The 21830-nt window shown below is 38.3% G+C and overlaps 2 protein-coding genes across 2 annotated transcripts; one reads left to right on the top strand and one right to left on the bottom strand.

Annotated features, from left to right (window-relative positions):
• The first annotated feature begins 66 nt into the window (after positions 1-66).
• txndc12 (thioredoxin domain containing 12 (endoplasmic reticulum)) lies at positions 67-5759 on the top strand. Its single transcript, XM_046052810.1, has 7 exons — positions 67-245; positions 2031-2091; positions 2409-2461; positions 3661-3734; positions 3993-4062; positions 4640-4723; positions 4881-5759. Exons 1-7 carry the CDS (start codon positions 146-148, stop codon positions 4958-4960), a joined length of 522 nt encoding a protein of 173 aa, XP_045908766.1. The 5' UTR covers positions 67-145; the 3' UTR covers positions 4961-5759.
• Positions 5760-5763: 4 nt separating this feature from the next.
• gipc2 (GIPC PDZ domain containing family, member 2) lies at positions 5764-21807 on the bottom strand. Its single transcript, XM_046052804.1, has 6 exons — positions 21182-21807; positions 10865-11050; positions 8818-8998; positions 8274-8386; positions 8074-8155; positions 5764-7164 (listed from the first exon to the last, which is right to left on the bottom strand). Exons 1-6 carry the CDS (start codon positions 21455-21457, stop codon positions 7013-7015), a joined length of 990 nt encoding a protein of 329 aa, XP_045908760.1. The 5' UTR covers positions 21458-21807; the 3' UTR covers positions 5764-7012.
• Between the last annotated feature and the right edge of the window lie 23 nt (positions 21808-21830).

Genomic DNA, 21830 nt, shown 5'->3' with positions numbered 1-21830 from the left:
CGCACGCACATTTCAACATACAACTTTATTGTGAAAATACTTTTATTGTGAAATGTAACGGTTGAACGTCCGGGTCTCTCGGTTCACGAACAGCTGCTGCCGTTAGCTTCTAGCCGTAGTTGTGTGCGAAAATAGGCCAGTGAAAATGCAAACGTCTCTTGTAAACATCGCTTTATTTTCGTCTCTGCAGGTCTTGCTGTCTTTGACGTGTTTTCAGGAGGTTGTCGAAGCAGCCAGCGGGAGAGGTGGGTTTATATTTTTGAGTTCATGCATGAAGTGAAGCGATTGTGAGCAGGACAGCGGTGTGTAGCACGGTCATTGATAGTGTTACCACAGGCGGAGGAGAGCTAAGTTAGCGCTAGCTGTCTTTGTATCAGCATCCTGGATCACAAAGTCTGTGTCCTGGACAGGTAGTTTGATGACGGTGACGAGGTGTGCTTTGTCGGCCAGGCATGCATTTTGAATTTCCAGTTTTTCAGGTTAACCAATTTATTTTATTGTTAATATTGTAAAAATTGCAAAATATTTTTGGTATTCATAATAGAAATAAATATATACATATTGTTTATTTACTAAAATAATCAAATATACATACAGGTGCATGGCACACATTACAATCAATGAAATAAACTGTGAAGCAGCCAAGTTAAGAACCTACTCAAGTACAGTTTTATGGTAATTTCCTTGAATATTTCCATTTTTTGAGATTAATGCATTAGTAGTTATAATCTAGTAATATATAAGCATGAGTACTGCTAATACTTTTGTATTTTCACCACTGCTGTATAGAAAAGGTGCATCAGTGTTACAAAATACAAGCATAAAAAAGAGTGTATCACACTGCAAGGAGGAATGACATTAAGCAAAGAGATGTTATTAAGACATATTTTTGCAGTTTTGTGTTGGTTAAAAGGCATATAGCTCTGATTGGTCATTTCTTTTTTCAAAACCTACAGTGACAAGCTGAATGAGATCCATGTAGGATAAAGAATGAAAAGTTATTTAAATATTTCTCACAAACACTGAACCCTGATGAACAACAGCGTTTTCATTATATAGTATAGTATATTACTGATACCAGAAACCTTAATTATATTATATCTAAAGCTTATGTTCTTTAATCATTTTGTTACACACTGTTCTCAAGGTGGATGTACACACTGCACACTGCTTTTGCACAAATTGTTAAAGTTGAAACAGAAATCATACAGTAACAAGACATTTTAGTCATTATGAGTTGTCTTTAATCGCAAAGGGATCATAAGAGATAATGCAATACTCATGATCTGTGATACATTGTGATACATGTGTAATTGGAAGAGGAATATACACTTAATTCTAAAAGTTTTAGTCCTAAACATTACAGCTTTGCCTTTAGTGGCAGTCTTTCTCGATATAATTACTCAGATTAATTCCGCATTTCTTTGGTGTTATTGACACCTAATTGCAAAAAAATTTTTCTGTACAGTGGAGAAGCTTACATCCTTTACCCAGATATTGTACATTAAAGTTCCCACTGTGAAGGAAATTTAATTACTTAAAAAAAGAATTGCTTGCACACGTGCTTCTCATGAATACATATGTATTGTTTTTACATAAATAGACATACTTATGCCATACCATACTATAAAATGTACAGTAGTCACACCAAGAAATGTTACTTACGATAAAAGCCACATGGTACTTTTTTGTTCCAATGACATCATCAATTGTCTCTGAGTACACAAACAACATCCTTCAAATGTAAGACAGATAAAGCCAAAAATATAGTCTATTGCTGTACTGATTACTTATCCACCGCTACCATATAAACCTACAAGCTAGTTACTATAAGTGGAACAGGTGACAGAGCAGAGTCTATATTTCCCTGCAGCTTGATATTAAATTACCACTATTAATTTGTCATTTTGCCATTGTTCCCTCACAGTTATTTCTGTTGATACTGTATTTAGGACAGACCCACCCTGTTGTAGAAATATAATACCAGTTAAACAATGCTGGTGTGCTCATTCATTCATCCCCACCCACAGGGTTTGGAGATAACATCCACTGGAGGACGCTGGATGATGGCAAAAAGGAAGCTGAGGCCAGGTGAGTTCACACAGAGAGCTTAAATATTACACTTCCTCTAACCATACTGAGCCATCTTTTGTACAACTATTACCCTGAGGTCTGAAACAGCTTTTAAAGAAATCCCTCGCATCTACATTTCACTAATGACTGGAGCAGACTGACAAGTTTCTATCAGTAGCTTCACTTACTGTTTTGTTTAGTGTATATTAGAGTGTATATTTTCATTTACTGCAGTTGCAGTTCTGACGAGCTGATGTCTGAGTTATTAGTTTTCAGTTTCTCTCCCGTGTAGAGTTTTGGTCTTGACAAATGTTTTAATGGGTTTGCATTGACAGCGGGCTGCCAATCATGCTCATCATCCACAAGAGCTGGTGTGGAGCCTGCAAAGGTAAAACAATGTTATCCCCCTTTTACATACTAAAACCTCAGGTTAGGATTTCCTAATGACAAGGTGTCTTACTGAACTAGTAAGATTAGAAATATTTACGTGCCGGACACTTACTCTAGGTCTAAAAAACATTACTTTAACAGATAAATGTAGCCTGGTTGTTGTGACTTTTGTGATTCAGTGATTCAGGTTTTAGTCAACTAAATCATTCTCCCATTGAACGTCAATAAATCAGTCCAAAAGACAGAGTTGTTACTCAGAAATATGCTTCCCAAAAACAGTAAAGAGAGCAGTACTTTACATGACACGACACATATACACTCTTTAAGATAACTTTAAGATAGTGGACTGTAATGACCAGTCATTTTTTTTTTAACAGCAGACATTTCGTCTTGTCATAACAGTAAAAGCACAGGCGTAAGTCACATTAACGGTGGCTCTAGTGTTCTATTTAAGTGTCCCACTAAGGTGCGAGCTCTAACGGTGATGCAGGACCCAGAAACTGAAGCAGCTAAATGGAATTCACTTGTTGTTAATTTTATTATTTCCTACTGTGACATGGAAAAAGGCCTTTCATGAAAAAGATCTATTAACTTGACCTTGAAAGTAGGTAAAGGTTAGTGGTCTGCACTATGATATTCAAGTCTTAGTCTTGTAGTGTTCTTGCTGGGTAACAGAGATATTTTTTGATACCCACCGACTGAATGTTAGTCAACGGACACCACGTCAGTTATATGGTACTTTATATGGGCTAGAAGGGAATATAGTTTTTGTATTTAAAAGGCATAATAACTTTAGTAAAATGGCACTACATGACACTGGGGAAAATAATATTTCAGTTCAACGTGACATGAATGTCTGATTTTCTTTTGTTTACTTCCACATATGAGCCAATTCTCTTTTTTGACAGAAATCAAACCATATCATATGCAAATGAATAAACATTAGTAAGCTTATCCTACAAGCTCAACCAAATCACCACCTGGAATGTGGGCAAACAGGAATTGATTATTAAAGCTGCCTGGGGTAATGGCTCTAGGGCTGGAAGGACTGTCGGGAAAGTGGAAGATTGACAGATTAATCATTTAATTTCAAAGAAGCAGGGCCAGTACTGTTTTGTGTTAATAATCAATATGATTTGTCCTGGATTTGATGGCGACACACAATAACAGTCATGTTTTATGCTGCTTTTTCATCAGCATTGAAACCCAAATTTGCCGAGTCCAAAGAAATCTCTGAACTTGCACACAACTTTGTTATGATCAACCTTGAGGTAAGGAAATGTTAATTGACATTTCCCAGCAAACTGTTCATTTCAAAAAATATTTCATATGAACTGTAGTTTGTATTTGTGGGGAGATTCAATTACTTTTATTTTATACACTCATTTGTATCTTTTTTTTTTTTTTCCTCTCACCTGCGCTTCCGTGTTTTATGATTACGCCCACAAAGCCAACATTAACACACATTATTAGGCGGCGGACACTTGTTTCCAAGCTTGTAAATGACGACTTGTCTCTTATTTGAACAGGACGATGAGGAGCCCAAGGATGAAACCTTAAGCCCCGATGGTGGATACATTCCTCGGATTCTTTTCCTTGGTACGGAGGGGGTTGAGTCACCCTTAATGTAAACACTTTGTGGGATTCCTGATAACACAGTTACTCTTCCTGAATAACATGCAGTGCCCGATAACGTTTCAGTAGGCTGGATTTAAGTTTCATTGGCATGTTGCTGGCATTTGGATTACAGAGTTAAAAATATTTACAGGTAAATAAGAATAAATAGCAGGTACAATTAGTCAACATCTGATTGGATTAAAGAAAACAAAGTGATTTTGAATATCACATGTGATGTTAAATACAACCTGTGTGTAAAGAATAAAGGAACAAATCACACAGATGTTATTCCAGGATGCAGAATATTGTTATAATGTTAAATACATTTCAATACAATTTAGAAATATTTCCTTGTTTGCTTTGGGGAGTTGTTAGTAGCATTTTTCACAATATTCTTGGATTTTATAAACCAAATAATTACACGATTGTAAAAGTAATTTTTTGATTGATTCATAAAGAAAACAGTGGCTGGTTGCTGTCCTATATTGTATGGATTTTAACTTTAATTTGAACCGACCATAGCTTTTTATTTGACTTACTATTTGTTACCCGCTCACAGATCCCAGCGGCAAAGTCCATCCTGAAATTACTAATAAGAACGGAAATCCAAACTACAAGTACTTCTACAGCAGCGCAGAACAAGGTAACAATCCAGATTATCATTTACCTACGGAAAGTATTCTGTTACATGTTGATATATTCAAAAATGATAGCTGGGATTACAGATGACTCACATTTGAGGTGGAAATTCCCTTTAAAAAGCAGTTGATATTTTCTGCCTTTTATTCCATCCTGCTCAGTTGTGTCCGGTATGAAGGAGGCGCAGGAGAAGCTGACGGGCGACGCCTTCAAGCAGGGTCACACTGGAGATGAGCTGTGAGGAGGCAGGAACGGGCATCAGGCTGTAAGGGCTACACTTTCTCTACCTGAGCCTGCGCTTCAGAGCTCCCATCAAACAACCCCTTTCACCATTTATACTCACACTTTAGACAGTCTGGTCCATGTCACTGACCAAACCAAGCCAACCATTAAAAAGGCGACGGTGCTTGAGTACTTTCGGTCCTGTACGGTTTTTCCTACATGACGACTCCTTTTCCTATCACTGTCTTTGTTTTAAAACATGTATTTGTAATCTATTGTTAAACATGTACTGTACTTACTGTCTGTAGAGGATATAACCAACTCAAGTTAGCCAAGTTTATTATTAACTCTCACTTAGATATGCTGGTGTTGGATGGAAAATTTACATCTGGAAAGTGCCATGTTTTTGGTTTTTAACCAGTAGAGTTACGTTTTCACCCAACAGCAGTGATATAGTACTTCATATTAGTCAAGATAAATATTTAACACCTTCAGTGATGTGCTTCCAAAGATCCTCTACAGTATGTTAATTATATTTGTGACAATATTTACCATGTACTACAACATGGACTCTGTACTTCTCATTTCTGTTATCCCCAGTCTTTGAAACATTATTCATTTAATCCTGCCAAATTGTGTTATTTACCTATAACAGTACTTTCCTGTTCTGAGTTTGTTTTGCTGCTCGTGAAGTGACACCACTCGGTTCTTTTTTTTTTTTTTCTTTGAATGTGGGATAAAAACATTGGTTAAGAAGTGTCTTGATGTATTTTATACATGTACACAGCCAAGTGTACAAATAAATTTTGTCGTACGGAGTCGTTTGTTAATTGTTTTCATTTATTGTCAGCCAGATGCATTCATGACACAGTTGTAGTAATAGTATATCAAATTTTATTGTCTATCCAACAATAGTGATCCCTTATGGTTTGTCAAACAATATGCAACTGCTACAAACAGTTAGCAGAGATGACACTAATCAAGTCACTATTTAAATTCAGTTTGACAGTGATTTAAATAGTGCAGTTATTTAGGACATTGAATTGCAACTGATCCCATTCCAGACACAGCCTTCAAAATGGCTTTATATAGGAAAGAACCTTTCCTAACCTTTCATAGTGAGCCACTTGTTAGTGTAAAAAGGTCTTCCAGCATGTGATTTTTCATGAGGACATAAATTACAGGCGTGCATCTCTTAATAAGCCTCATTTCATGACATGTGAACAGTGTTTACAGACTATAACAACATGACAAACATAAGATATGTCAGTGGAATGTGTGTCGTCGAACTTAACTAAAGACATTCAAAGATAAAACCCTTTTGTTCTGCTCCGTCTCTGACAGATGGACGAAAGGCTCAACCTGACGTGTGGATGGACAGAAGAGTTCACAACAATGTGAACGTGGCCAAATAGCTGACATTTTGGCTACAATGTGAGGTCATTTAAAAAAATAAAAATAAAAAAAAGTTTTAAAGGTTGCTGAGGGGAAAATATTGCTACTAATCACCGTAATTACACAACGCTGCTGCTGTAAAATCAGCAACATTTTTACATATAAAAAAGCCTATAAAAAGCTGTGTGAAACATCTTTATATTCAAAATGACAGTGATATAGTGATTAAAACAGTGATTCTTTTTTTCATTTAATGCCATTTCATAAGTGTGTGATAGACCACTGTTGACTGTTCTGACAGAAGAACAGCATCATGAGCTTTCTAAGATACAGCTCAGGGGGTCTTTAAAAGGTTTAAACAACATCTGGAAATAATCACCAACTCTTCAGCTTGCAGGAGACATGTCCAGTGTTGGAAACTGCATTCCACATTTCATGGATACCTTTACAAGATGACACTGAAACCCTGACATGTTAAATTCCTTACGTAAACCCACGTGACCAAGTCCGCTTTAAGACACTCCATCCTAGTACAAAGCTACACCTAAGAACACATCATCCGCCCCTGTTTGTGCTAGTCAAAGTTTGTCCAGTTTGCTTCTGAGGATATTAAGAGGTGAGTTGGCGAAGGTGTGTGTGTGTGGCTTTTTTTTCTTTTTAAGGGGTGGGGGCAAACTTAAAATCTTCCCTGCTTGGCGTCTCCAATGGCCCCCCAGACATCAAAGACAAACTCATCGGGAAAGGCGAAGTCTCCGAGGGTCTCGTCTAACGCCATGGCAAATTCATCCGGGTTCTTCTTGTCACGGCCAACCTCAACCATCGTAGCAGCTGAAGAGGGAAGATCAGAATACGTCACTGAGTAAGAGCTTAAGAGAGGATTTCCTTGCTCTTAATTAAACTTATAAAGAGACCATTATTTTTTTAATCTATTTTAGATGTTATCCAGCAGTGGGTTTAACCTTCAATGGTCTATTCATGGTCTCACAGATATCTACTGTCTGCCCTGAATGATAAAATCTTTGCCCGGATCGAAACCAATGTTTAAATGCAATATTTCCACAGACAGCGAGGGCCACGGCTCCTGGCTGCAGAGTACAGAGGAGTGGCTTGATAAAATAATATTTTGTTTTAGGGAACAGTTTATGACTAAATCACACACAATGTCTAAACATACAGACTGAGGTCACAAATAGGATTAAGTGAGGCCTAAATCACTTGGCTGAAACTGGATATTAACCCATCATATCAAATCATTTACTCTAAAATGATATTAAAGAAGCCTCATTAATATGCAATATATCAGCTGTTTTCTTTAAAGACCTCTGCTAGAAGAATGACTTTGAACCAAATCACTTAACATATATGTATTCTAGAAAGACTTGGCAATTAACCTTAAGCTTATAATACACGGAGCAACTTTTAGAGTAATGGTTCTGAGCAATGTTGCCGTGAATGGTAATGAGTAAAGATTACTACAGCAATAACCTCCCCCCGCCTCCCCGCCACGCCCCGCCGCTATCCATTCAAAACATAGTCGGACTTTCCACCAGCAACATTGCCCAGAAACATTGCTCAAAAAGTTGCCCTGTGTATCATCAGCTTAAGATAATTATTTTGCAGGTAATGTCATTATGATACATTAAGTATGAAAAAAGGTAAATCATCATCTGATCTCTGACATCTCAATGCTTGTTCTTCGTACTTGCTCATGTTCATGAATATTTACTGTATACTCACCGAGTTCAGTATCTCTGATGCCCATGTAGCTCTCCAGGAGGTCATCCACTTTCTTCACGGCCTTCTCCTCAAATTCTGTTGGCTAGAAAAACACAAACAACTCAGTTTTAATCATTCAGTATTACATTATTTTGTTGGCCAATTGTTTACTTTTTAACTGACACTTGCACTCTTGATATGTCACACCTAAAGAAACTTACCTCCTCCTCTACAGTAGCTGGGCCCTTGGATCGAAGTCTCAGAGTCCCCCTCCCTGTGCCGATCTTGTTGTCACCAGCAGGTTTGGCACCCTTTGACCTGGGCTCAAGCATTTCTGTCAATCAGAGGGGAAACAATATTACAGAAAGTCACGTTTTTTGCAAACTGTGCTGTTTATAAACACAAGTGAACTTGTGAAGTGAAAACACTACCAGCTATGCTTTGTCTAAGCTGTTCATTGTCCTGAAAAAAATACCACGCCACAACATTGAACCAAGGTATAATTTGCCAGTTGCCACATTTTAAAGCACTTTTCAAAATTCGTTTTTCTTATGAAATTAATCCTGTAAATGCACAAAATGATCTCATGAGCTCTGGCGTCCTGGCCTGAATGCTGAGAACCACTGCAGCACAAGATTCTGCTCGCATATGTGTAGTCACTGAATCCTGAAGGTGAATCTGTAGTCAGTTTACTATGTGGGTCAGTTATGAAACATGCTGATGTGTGATCACCTACACTTACTCTATATCATCTTTCTTACTCACCAAAGGCCTTCATCGGCTCAACCAGTTTCAGGGTGAAATTTTTGTCTTTGGGCAAATCTTTAAGCATGCGGGCGACTTCATAATGCCTTGTCCCGACGATGTTACGTCCATTAATGCACTCTACGTGGTCACCCACACAGATCACCTTCACCCTGTCCACAACACTGCCCTCTTTGATTCGCTGCCATACAGATAGAGAAGGGGAGAACAGAAAATGGATTAAAGTAGAGACAAATATAATAAAAAGACAGCAACATTACGTCATACATGTTGAAGTGGCACACAATGAGAGGTTTGTTTGAAGGTTTTTTCCAAGCAACGCATGACAAAAATACCAATCAAAACAAGAGAGCAAACAAACCAAGAGAGTGTGTGGGTGTATCTTGGGAAATACTGCTCTTTCATCATGTAAATATCAAGAGACTTCAGAAGCTTAAAAAAGAAAAACATTTTTGATGCAAACACATGAACTGTACCAGCTTAGGAGCGTCTGCACTGCATGGGTTTGAGAGTTTTTGATTATGAATGATACTTCCCTGGTCTTTTTTCCTCCATCGTGGGACAAAATATTTTATAGTGAACATGTTCATTTCAATGCATTTTCTTTGTTAGACCTGGTAAATGCTTCCTGGCCTACATTTTGCTCCATAAACCTGTCAACATCAACATTTCACTGCACGAGAAAGTGTGAATCAGTCCAGCTGTGATAGAAATTAGTCTGGATTATTTGTCTTCTGAAGTTTAGAAGAAGTTTAGATAAAGATGTTGGAAGGGATAAAGTGGTTACATTTTCCAGACATCAAAAAGGTCAAATATAAATGAATCTGTAAATGTTGGCCAGACGTGTTCAAAGGTGCAGCATCTCTTTAATAGTTTGCATACTACAAAAGCATCAGCGAGACATAAACACTGTCAAGGTATATGGATGCAGTGCCGTCTCGGCATCACATGATGGCACATGTGAGCACTTTGTTATGGTGGAGTAAGATGACTGGAGACCAAATAAGTTCATTAGACCCGTCTACATCAACAAAGGCAACATGTCAAGTTGAAAGATGATTTCCACTATGAAATCAAGTTTATACAATTGCTTTAAATATGGCAGTCATGCAAACAAGTCGATCTACTGCAAAACATCTATTTAACTGTTGTTTTCTACACGCTGTGACATCCACAATAAGGTCATTAATTATCTTGAATCAAATATTATCAGAAGCAGTCTGATTGATTTTAATAGTTTACTTTACTCATTAAGCTTGCAGTTTATTTACTACTTTACCTCTATAATGTAATTGGTATTATATAGGAGTACAGCTGAAAGAATTAGATGCTTATTTGATTTCTTAAACAGTAATATCAACAGATTAATCAGTGATAAGTTTCATAATAAGTTCATCCTTTTGGTTAATTTCCTTGTAAAGACGTCCCAACATTTGTTACTTTTACATACATTTTTAGTTGTTTTTTCAGTTAAACAAAATCTGTAAACTGAAGACTTTACTTTTGGGCCTTGGTAACGTATGATGGGCAGTCTTCATTACTTTTGAATATATTTAAACTAATAGATTATCTGATTTGTTCAAAAATGAATCAATAGATTCATAAGGAAAATGGTTATTAATTGCATCCACATGCATCCCCCATCTGTGAGACATATACTGCAGGTACACAGTATCTACATGACCTGGCAAAAGCAAACCATTGTTGAGTTTACATTAAACCAATAAACAGTTAAACAGTGGAGTTTATAATAATCCTAACCCTTAATACAACTGAATTTCTGATATTGGAAAGAGCAAAACAAACGTGAAGACAGCTATCAATGTACTGGTACACATTGCATTATAGTGACTTTACCAAATGAGCAAAATACAATAAACAAAACAGAAGTTCCTTTTCTATCAGTTCAATTAATATTAATTAATTCCCTGACAAGCCTCATTTTGTGACTCTGTATTTACTTTGTATGTTACATAATTCAACTCCACTGTGAGACATAAACGTTGATGTCGTAGCGTTCAGCATGAGAGTTTCCGTTTCTTTTTACCTTTATGAAAGCGTATCCCGCTCCGTTGTCGGTGATGGTGAGGCCCAGAGCATCTTCAGATTTATAAACTTCCACCTCCTTCTTGATCCCTTTGATGTGGGCGAAGATAAAATCCTCAAGGCCGATCTGGCCCCCCAACAGCTTGTCCATGTCAATCTTGTGGGTGTTGAGGGTGCAGAACATTATCTGTACACACACACAGACATGTGGCAGACAGACAAAGAACAGACATTACAAATGTGCACATACAAAGTCATATACTCAAAACACACACACACACACTTGATTTGAATAAGCTACAAAAGTTGTTAAAAAAAGACTCACAATATAAAACTCTTTAATAAGCACTGAATACAATGAAAATGGACAATTAATAATTTGTCTTTTTAAAAAAAGAATAAAAGAAGAGGCCATGCTGTGAAGGAAAACCCCAGATACACAATCAAAAACAGAATCCCTGTTTTCAGTCACAGCTTGAAAACTGAGCCACATTTAAAAATACAAGTGTAGATGACAGAGCACTGCCTCAGTATGCTAAATACAGGAATCATCAGGGAGCTCCGTCTTTAATGCAGCAGCCAAGTTATGCAGTCATGCCCCTCTTCCAACCCCACGGTTTCATCAGTGTGTGTGTTGTGTCTGTGCACCCGACAGAGCTGAGGTTGGCGCAGCATTCGATAAAGCAAACGTGGAGAAAATGACCTTTCCTCCTGAGCCAGAAATGTTGAAATCTGGCTTCACACCTTGTGGCTGCCACGTCTTGGCAGGACAGAGAGAGAGGAGGGAAATGTGTTCGCCAGGAACATGATACACAAGTAGCCTGATTTAACAGCACTTTAAAACAGAGACTGGACGGTGAAACCCAGGAGGATGTCAAACTATTTATTCCGCTCTTGCTCACCTAAACAGACAGTGAAGCTATTAATGAGTTCTACTTTAATTTCTATTTACGCAGATAATCCTACTCAGTTATGCCCATATTCTGCATCCAACTTCAATTGTGGGATCAGCGTCCTAGTAGGGCTTTGAGAAATAATGAGCCAGGATTTAGTCGTCGACATCCGGGTTGAACGGTAGAAAGGGATTGATTCATTGATTCATCAGGAAGATGACCTTTGTGCACCAATCAAGCTTTGGCAGCAAGGCTTGCCTTGTTTGGGCCCTTATTTTTTTCCCCTGTGTACCAACAGGCGCTTTTCACGCACACATGAGCAGATATGGCCTCATGCGTTGCCTTGGGTTACTAGACTATAAAAGAGAGGATTATAATGGAGAGAGGCCGCTAGAGGAGAAGGGCAGAAAAAGAAAGAGCATAGAGGAGAAGAGGTGATGTCTGAGGCAAGGGAGGGGTGTACTGTAGCTGAATTGATGACTGTCTTCATTTTTCAGAACAGATAACCCCCCCCCCCCACCACCACCCTTTCCTTTACCTCTCCCCAGGCCAGGGTATTACCCAAGAGCGTGTGGGAGGAACAGCAGCGGACGCCTACACCCGGTTACCAAGGCTGCCGACTACATTAAGCTGCTTCTCTGCGACACAGCCATCTCTCAGCACTCCTTCTCCTGCTGGGCGGACAGCCGCAGCGTGTTCACACGGCCGGGATGGAGTGTGCAGCGTCACACACTGCAGTGACTCTGCCTCTCCTCTCACGACCTGACTCAGAACAACAGATACTACACCTCCCACTGCCTGCCGCCACACTGACCAAAACCTTGATAACCACATGGGAAAGGGCAAGTGAAAGGAGAAGCACTGCAATCTGTTCAGCATCACCCGCCATGACAGAGCTAGTCGTGGGTCAGTGCCTTCAAAAGAGGATTCAAAACATGTGAGAAGAGAAAAAACACACTAAATCAGATTAAATATTGAGTTTGGAGCTAATATTCATGTGCTACTTTGTATAGATGCACGGTTACCGGCAGCAATGAACCGGGGCTGATGAACTGCAGAATGAAGCACTTTGTTGTTGTGAGCGTAAAAGATCCTTGATCCATTCATTATATTACATTGTTGGTTGAGTGTGCAGTCTCTCTACTACCTCAAACACTTTTTTATTTCTGGGTACATGTTTGCCGTTATCAGCACCTCCGGCACTGCAGGACATGCTGGGCACAAAACTTTCTCTTCTCTTCTCCTCGCAAATATTTGCATTTTGGAGGACACGAGATGTTCCGTACTTTACTGTAAAATCCTTTATCAGTGGTGGGAAAAAAGGCAGTGGCGTTACATCACACGCCGAAGGCCGTGTATTAAATGTATGAGGCGACTGTTTAAACCGTCATCCAGTAACTATACTACACTGGTGAGATGAGATGCGTCATGAAACTGGTCTAAGCAGGCCACGTTTGATTAATCACATGACAGCATTCGCTTCGGAGTGACTAATCAAAGAAAAGGTGGAATTACAAATTCCGACGTATTTGTACATCACTTTTTGTAAATTTTAAACTGCTTAATACTACATTTTAGAGTACTTCAATAATTTTATTTGTTAATAAATCACTTTCACACAGATAATATATGATGAGATTCCTTTTTATAGATAAGCTACACAACAAAGACATTTAAGATTATTACTACACATTAAAGCATATATTAGTACTACAATAATTATACAATAATTCTGGCCTTTAACTTGTAATGGAGCATATTTTATATTGTGGTATTTATTTACTTTAACCTAAGTAAAGGATTTGAATACTTCTGCAGCACATTCCATTATCAAACCAATCCTTACCACCTCCACTAACTAATTTCCTGGGTAAATCCCTGATATGCATTTGTTTGCTAGTTTTTAAAAGACCATTCATTACTTTTTTCCCCCTGAAGCGATCAGTAGCTTCATTGATAAACCGATCCAGACAATTAACCACCATTTCATTTTGGAATACGAAGAAATTTTGGGCTCTGGAAAATGGACAATTTTTGATATTTTCTTACTTTTTAATAGTTCGCCACAGCCCTTCTGCTTGTGCTAATAGTTATCCAGTTTTATAAATATACTGCATTTCAACAAAATGAGAGGAATTTGCCCAGCACACATGATATATTATAGTAATCCAAATACTATAATACAAGCATTGCCTCTTTGAAATCTCTACCTACATTTATTCTCTACAGAGATCACTTCTCCTGGCTGTGTGAGTTAAGTAAAGCCTAGATAAATACAGTCTTTAATTGGATCTCCCTCTGAATTATGCCCTGCATTAAAACAGTGTTGACTGAAAGGGAACCTGTTTCATGGGCAACTGAACCGCTGTCCATTTCCAGCCTCTTCAACAGATCTTCTTATGCAAGAAAAGAGGGTTAGAAAGATTAAACAGAGAGTATCATGCTTACACAGGGGAATTACTCAGATGTAACAGTGGAATCATTTTAGTATCTTCATCAACTGTTATTTCTGTGTTGGGTGTTTTTAGTAGTTAACAGGGAATGCTGATGTAAGCTGTGTGTAATGTGGTGTAGCTCTGTTTCCACAGGGTATCACATTCATCAGCATTTAAGCCAGTGCAATCATTTACCTAATTGCGGATGTGAGATTTTTAAGAATGACAACTAAGGGGGGTTATATAAAGGTGGCCCAGAAAAGCAGAGCTTACTATGAAAAGCCTCCCTTGAATGAGCCTGACAAACTCTAGCAAGATTAATCAGTTTCATAAAGAGCACATGTGATCCTGTTTTTTTTTATTATTATTATTACCTGAGACATCAAGCACATTCAATTCACAGAGAAGACAACAGACATGTAAAGACAAGACTGTGATGCTCAAGTAGCAAATACTGAACTTATAATATGAAGAATAAAGTAACACAGCAATAAACAAAGCAGAAAAGCTGTTGTTAGGTCAGTTTGTTGAACAGTTCTGCTTGTACATGTAGTCATGTGTAGTCATATGATTAGTGTAAATATTAGTATATGTGCTGAAAATTATAAATTACAAGACGTGACATTAAACAACTGTGAAACTATCAACTGCCGCTAAGTAATCAATTTTAAAGCAGAACAATACAAAACTAAAGCTTTCTATAAGTTGGATTGAGATATTTGGTTTGTGTGACATAACAGCATATGGTGGAACTACTGCTACCTTTTCCCTTTTCCTGTTTTAATAGACAGATTTCTTGGTATCTGACTGGTGCTTTCATTTTATTTAATGACATTTAAAAAGGAACATATTGTGAAAAAAAGCAACGCAATATGGTTCTATACCCACACACACACACACACACACACACACACACACACACACACACACACACACAGGGTCTGGGTCTGCAGCTTCACATACTCCTCGTTAGCATTGCGTTTGTTTCTCGCACACAGGCACACAGGGAGAGTTCATGCTCATTTGCTTGTCACATGTGTAATGAAGCACAATTACCAGTAACCACATGTTGACTGGAATCATGTTGCAGAATAATTTCAGAACGTGTTATTAGGCAACAACACAATGTAACTTGGCCTATTTACTATGAAAGGGGAAAACACAGAGTGAATCAAGTAGACATAAATTAACTCAGGGAACATTAGCTTTCCTTTCTAATACAATAAAATAATCCCACTAATCACATATACTTAACAATACATATCAGCCTTTCTGCAAACAACGCTGTTTGACATTTTAATGTATTTTTCTAGCTATTGGTTTCCAGTCGTTCCAGTAAAGCATGAAAATCAATAAGCAGACTCTTGAAACTTGTTGGAGTTGCATTCGCCATTTCTGAAATGTGAAGATTTGCTGTTCTAAGTGATGAAAACTTTTTCTTTAGAGGTTTTGGACTTGGTCAGACCAAACGTGCAATATGAACATTTAGAATTATTAAAACCAAAATTTGATTATAAACTAACAAAATAAGTAAATGAAGTTCTTGAATATCAACAGAAAAAACACATTTCATAATACTGAACATCAATGTGATTATAATGTCCTATATTGTGATATACGGTAAATTCAGTGGCCACTTTATTAGGTACGCCTATAAAATGTAATGCAATCCAATACAATAGCTTAGCCACAAATTCTACCTTTACATAGATAATAATGTTCAGTTTCAGAGAGGTATTAATTTAACTATGTGTTCATTATTGGGGCTGTAGTTTGCAGTGGCGTTGAACCGGACTACATTGTGATGACATGTTTCCAATGTTTGCCCACCTACCATTTGAATATAATACAGTCCAGTACAACACCACCTCTAACTACGACCTAAGTAATAAACATATCATTCAATTAACAATTCTCAGAGTTTCAACAAAAACCATGACCATTATAAGTTTTGTAAAGGTAGAATAGGTGGCTGAGCTGTTGTACTGGATTGCATCAGCTTGTATAGATGTACCTAAGAAAGAGGCCAGGGAGTGTATATTGTATATATAAATGATATAGTATATTGTAAAATACTATGAATATAGTGATTTCAGTTGTACTGCTCCGCCCATATGGTGTTTTCTACACTGAACTGGGTGTTGTTTCAGACCCGAGTACAAAATGGATTTCTGGTTCTCATAAGAAGTCTCTCGTGCTCATATCATGCCAGATGAGAAAAGCCCTCACTTTACATTCTCTACATACCAAAAAATAAATGAAATAGATAAATCACCAATCCACTAATCACCACAAACCATTTCATCTAAATGGTGAGACAAATACAACTGGGTAGCTTTATTTGTACCGTTGTTCCTCATGATATTTGCTCGGCTAATACAAACAGCAGACTCAATCTCCATCAAACAAGATTGTTTCACCTAATCCCTTCCCCCGGGATTAAGAAATGTCTGGTTCCAAACATGGACGTTCAACTTTCTGGAAAACAAAAACAAGATGTGTGGTTCTGTTCCAGTACCCACAGCCCACATATTCAAACTGTAGGCAAATAACTGCGTTTCTGGTGACGCTGCAACAGGTGGATAAGAAGCAAAGTCAGAGAACCACACCTCAAACACTGCAGGCTGCAGGGCCAATAACCAGACTTTGACCTGAGCAGAATGACCACGTAAGAGCCCAGTCTTCATCTAAAAACACTGCAACATAACAGTCACGGCTTTCAGTGTAACATAAGGATTACTGTCTGATTAAGGCACAATAATACAGTGCCCGGTCACAATGAATCCAGACACACTTTAATGCAATGTGATGTCTGTTTGGAAGGAACCGTCTAACCGATTAGGGGAAATTAATACAAGGAAGGAAGACAATGCCATTGTTTATTTCATAAGTAAAATCAGGCTAAGCCAAGCACTCGTGTAACCTCAGCTTCACAGAGACAATGGTTTACAAAAGACCAACTATGGTGTCTAGGTGGCTCCATGCACCACTCTTGTGTGAGTGTCCTCAAACTTATTTTAGTGTTAGCAGCTTGATAGAGAAGTTACTCAATGGGTGTTAATGATTTGTCTTTTCACAACATGTGATCTTAAGAATAGACGTTTGCTCTGCTAAGATGTGCACATTGTTATTACCAGCTGTTCATTTATTTCACTAAATTAACTGCTTTTAAAATACAGAATTGACATTGTACAGCAACCAAGAAGAAAAGCTGAGTAAAGTCAGAGATATATTTATGTTATATTGCTTCCAGGCTGAGAAAAACTCTTCTCACTGCTATTTTGGTGTTTTGAAGGAAATTACACCAGAAAAGAGGGAGATAAAATTTCAATAAACACAAACTATTTACAATGATGCTAGCATAAACCATAACATCTGTCTCAACTGAGGCAGTAATTTTACAGTGATTATATGTTTGAAAATATCTTATTTAAAATGAAACCACATTTAATTTTAATACAATACTTTTTTCTTAAAAAGGAACAAAACTATACTTTCAATGGTTGAGACCATTAGTTCGCCCCACTAATTGTACACTGGACATACAAAGACAAGGTCAGCAACAAAGGGCTTCTTTTAACAAGTTCTGAAATTTGTTTGGCTTAATACATTGGACGCCATGAGACACTGCTTCAGGGACACCTCTTATCTGAAGACAAGCGCTACAGCTAGAAAGTCAGCTAATAGACCTTCACATTTGATGTTTTGAAACCAGAAAAGAGGTTTGATAATTATTTAAACTCACATTATGTTAACATTTACCGCAGCACCTGTCATAACTGACTTTTACACTGATTAAATGTTTAAATTAGTTTTGATTAAAGCCCTCTTAGACTAAATCCTTTCTGAGACCTGCCAAAACAAACGAGTTATCTTGATGCAGAAGGCTCTGGTTCATGTTTAACCTCATTCTATTTACAGCTGTTTAAGAGAGGTTTTAATATGTAAATATGTATTTACAGCTGACTTACTTTGTCATAAAGATTCAAGTCTATACAAGAGCTAAAGCAGATGGCGCATTGAAATTATGTCTGACGCTCAGTGGGAAATTTGTCTTGTCAGCACATTTTGAGTGCAGACTGCATTTGACAGTTTTGTAATGAACATGTCGAGCACTGAGGCCTCCTCTTGCTCCTCACCTCACTAAAGTATATCTGGTATTGGCAGCAAACCTTAGGTATCAAATTGGCACTAGTACCCAGCCCTACATGCAGGTATCCATTAAAAATGCGTCTTCTTAATTTAAAAGCTGAGTTTTGTTGGGAAATAAGGCTTTCATCTGATCTCTTTTGTCCTGTGTGAGACAGGTCACGTCTAGTCAACATGGGGAACCAGAGTCACATGAGCAGCAGAGTGAGGCTTGGTGGTGTTTATGGAGGGAGGAGGGCCTGGGCAGAGCTGCTCCCCGTGGGTCCCCTGGGACGCCTCTGGCTGTGGCTGGGACAAGTTATCTGGTTAGATTTTGAGGCTATGCCCACCGAGCCGGACGTGAGGGACTTCCTGTAAAAAATGTCCAACAACTAACATTATCACATCACACTCCATCCGCCTGTCTGCATCTGTCTTTGTCTCTGTGTAACTATCTGTGCAACATTTCTGAATAGGCCAGCATCCTCATTGGGTCACACTTTCTGCATCTATCAAAGAATGCTGATGTAACGTAACTGTTTAACAGGACGGACTGATATGCTGCCATTCGGGTTATGTTTTCTTTGCTATTTGCTTGGCAAGCTTTGAGGTATTATTTTTCTCATGATGTTGCACCTACAAAAATAAACACCAGTGTGATTATTTAGGGGGCCAGGGGTCTAGATCAGTAACAGAATAATACTACAAAAGATGATACAAGATCAATGTCTTACCCAAAGACACTTTAGCAGGGCAGCGCACGCAGAAAAAGAGGTATGAATCCAGTCTGCCAACGCAGCCTGCTGAAAATCTGCTAAAATCTCAAATCTCTTTAGCTCCTCTGTAGTACTGTGCTTGTCGTTAGAAAAAGAACACACCAGGAGGCATTTTCTGTACTAAACACAAGTCTTGACAGAAGCAGAACAGCCCTAATAAGAATAATTGACATGATGGAACAAATACCCATAGAAAATCAGAATCAGGTTTATTGCCAATTAGGTTTTCACATGCAAGGCCAGGGTATTTTGGTCTGACAATAAACACAGAAAAAGTTAAGAAACAAATAGAAGAATTTACAATATAAAAGAAATATTGTAAACAACAAGTAAAAATTGCTGGTGTCCCATTCAGAGAAAAAACTGACAAGTTTGAACCTCATTTAGGATATTTTCTACCATCAAATCAGAGAGACTGTGACCAGTTTGAGGGAAGCAGCCCTACACTTATCACATGTACACCAACACTGTCTACCAACACCATGGAGACAAATGCCTTTCCAATTATTGCACTTGTTGAATGAAGAGACAGTCTCGCTAAGCTTCAAGAAGAGAAAGGAAGTTCAGGTCTCTAGCTCCTTCAGCACACCAGGCTAATAACAGGCTGCCCCGCCGGCCTATCTAGTCATATTGAGGCTGACAAAAGCCAAACATGCCATTCACACTTTCCTTTGAAAAGTAGAGCTTAAGCAGTCTGGGCTCCTCTTGCTTGGTATTGGTATTAAAAAAACTGAAACTAGAGGTTGCATTAGTTTGTCAGGTATCCAATGGCTGTGTAATGGATAGATCTTGCAGGGTTGAAGGTGTGCAGGCTGGCAGAGAGTTGGCAGGGTGTGCCTTTACAAACACCAACCAGCTTTGACATGAGACAATCAAAGCTGACTTTAAATGGTCAATTAATCTCTTAGAAAAGCCACTTACAAAACTGTTTACCCAAACCTTAACAGCAATTATTCATCTTTCAGATCCTTTACTTAAGTAAAAGTATTGTGACCAAACTGGAAAAATGATCCATTTAATGTATTTTAACTTAAATAGAAGTACTTAAGTATTATCAGCAAAACACTATTAAAAAATACTTCTTCTGCAGAAAGGTAGCCCCTGTAACTGATTTATTATTATTATGACAGTATCAGATTGCTGATACGATGTATCAATTAGTGAGTAGCAGTTTACTATTGTAGCTAGTTGAGGGGGGAGCTAAATTTAATTACTTTGCATACTATTAAGTAGTTAAGTCCAGTGGTTCCCAATTTAGGTGTCAGGCCCCCTCCTGATATGATCAATAGATCAGGAAAGAAGAAAATTAAAGTTACAAAGTTACATAAAGTTGCATTTATTACTTGATCATTTGAGGTTTAAAGGGCAATTTGGTGGAATTGGTGACAACCCAGACATCTGAAATGGGATGAGGGAGCCCCAACAGTGTCTAGTTGGGGCCCCTTGTCCCATTTGAGGTTTATGTGTAAGAGATCACTAGGCAAAAACATTGGGGACAACTGGTTTAATCTTTACCAATGGATTGCTTTTTATAATCTAAAACATAATATCATCATCTTAATTGGAAAAGAAACTAGTCACCACAAATGCCAAATAAATGTAGTTGGGTAAAAATACTACATTGATAGTATTGTATATCTATATATGAAATGTAGTCATTTGTAAGTATACACACACACACACACACACATATATATAGTAAGTATAGTGTTAAGTACTTAACATAATGATCTTGATTTATGATAATATATCATATTTTATTTGTTGATTATATTTTTATTTTAAAAGAATGTGACTCTGCAAAGTAACGAGTAACTAAAGATATCAAATTAATGTAGTGGAGTATATTGAAAAGAATCATACAATGGAAATACTCAAATAAACTACAAGTACCTAGAAATTGTACATAAGTACAGTACTTGAGTATATGTAGCCTAAGTTGCTTTACCACCAGTGCTTATACTTTTGTAAATCTCTAGAAAGGGTATCGGTGATTTTAAGTCGAATCGAGCTTCAACCCTTGAACGCAACACTGAACTCACTTCCATGACCTTTACCCCCCCTTCTTTAACAGGTGAGATCTTACCTCAGGTGGCCTTATATTAAAAGCCTCTGCTATTTTCGCGTACAACTCCTTCACGTTGGAAAATCCCTCGATCCTGCCGGTGGGGCTTCCGTGAGCCAGCTGCGTGTGGAAGACCAGTTTGGGCCGCAGGTTGGCAGGTGGAGGCGGTAGCCCCGCTCCGTTCACGGCGGATTTAGCCAAGCTCCCGGGACCTGCGTGTCCGCCGGTGACCTCCTCGTTTTCCACCAAATGCTCCTTCGTCGGTTTGTTTTTCTTCCTCCATGGTCCCAACGGCATTTTCTTGTTGTTGTACTCGTTTGTTTTTCGACGTGGAAAGCAAAAAGTCCGAGCCGCTGCTATAACATTGAAGTGGCTAACCTGTTGAGTCCCAAGCCCCAACGGTCTGATGTCCTTATTTACTTCCTCCTAGCTTTCCTCAATTCCTTCCTTCCTTCCGCGAACACTTTTCCCTGCCTCACCTGCCCACAGCTTTTAGGTTTGACTTTTGTTCTTCGACAGTGACTCGGCCCCTCGCTTGCAAATAAACTGTGTGAATATTCAACAGGTAGGTGGTGAGTACGTGATAAACTCTGTCACAACCTGCTGGCTGGTCCTCGGCTAACAATAGCCGCTCTTGTTTGTCTCTCGGTGTGCAGCGTGACGCAGGCGC

Source organism: Micropterus dolomieu, linkage group LG06 (genome assembly GCF_021292245.1).
Source record: "Micropterus dolomieu isolate WLL.071019.BEF.003 ecotype Adirondacks linkage group LG06, ASM2129224v1, whole genome shotgun sequence".
NCBI lineage: Eukaryota > Metazoa > Chordata > Actinopteri > Centrarchiformes > Centrarchidae > Micropterus > Micropterus dolomieu.
This window is presented reverse-complemented; position numbering and strand designations above follow the sequence as displayed.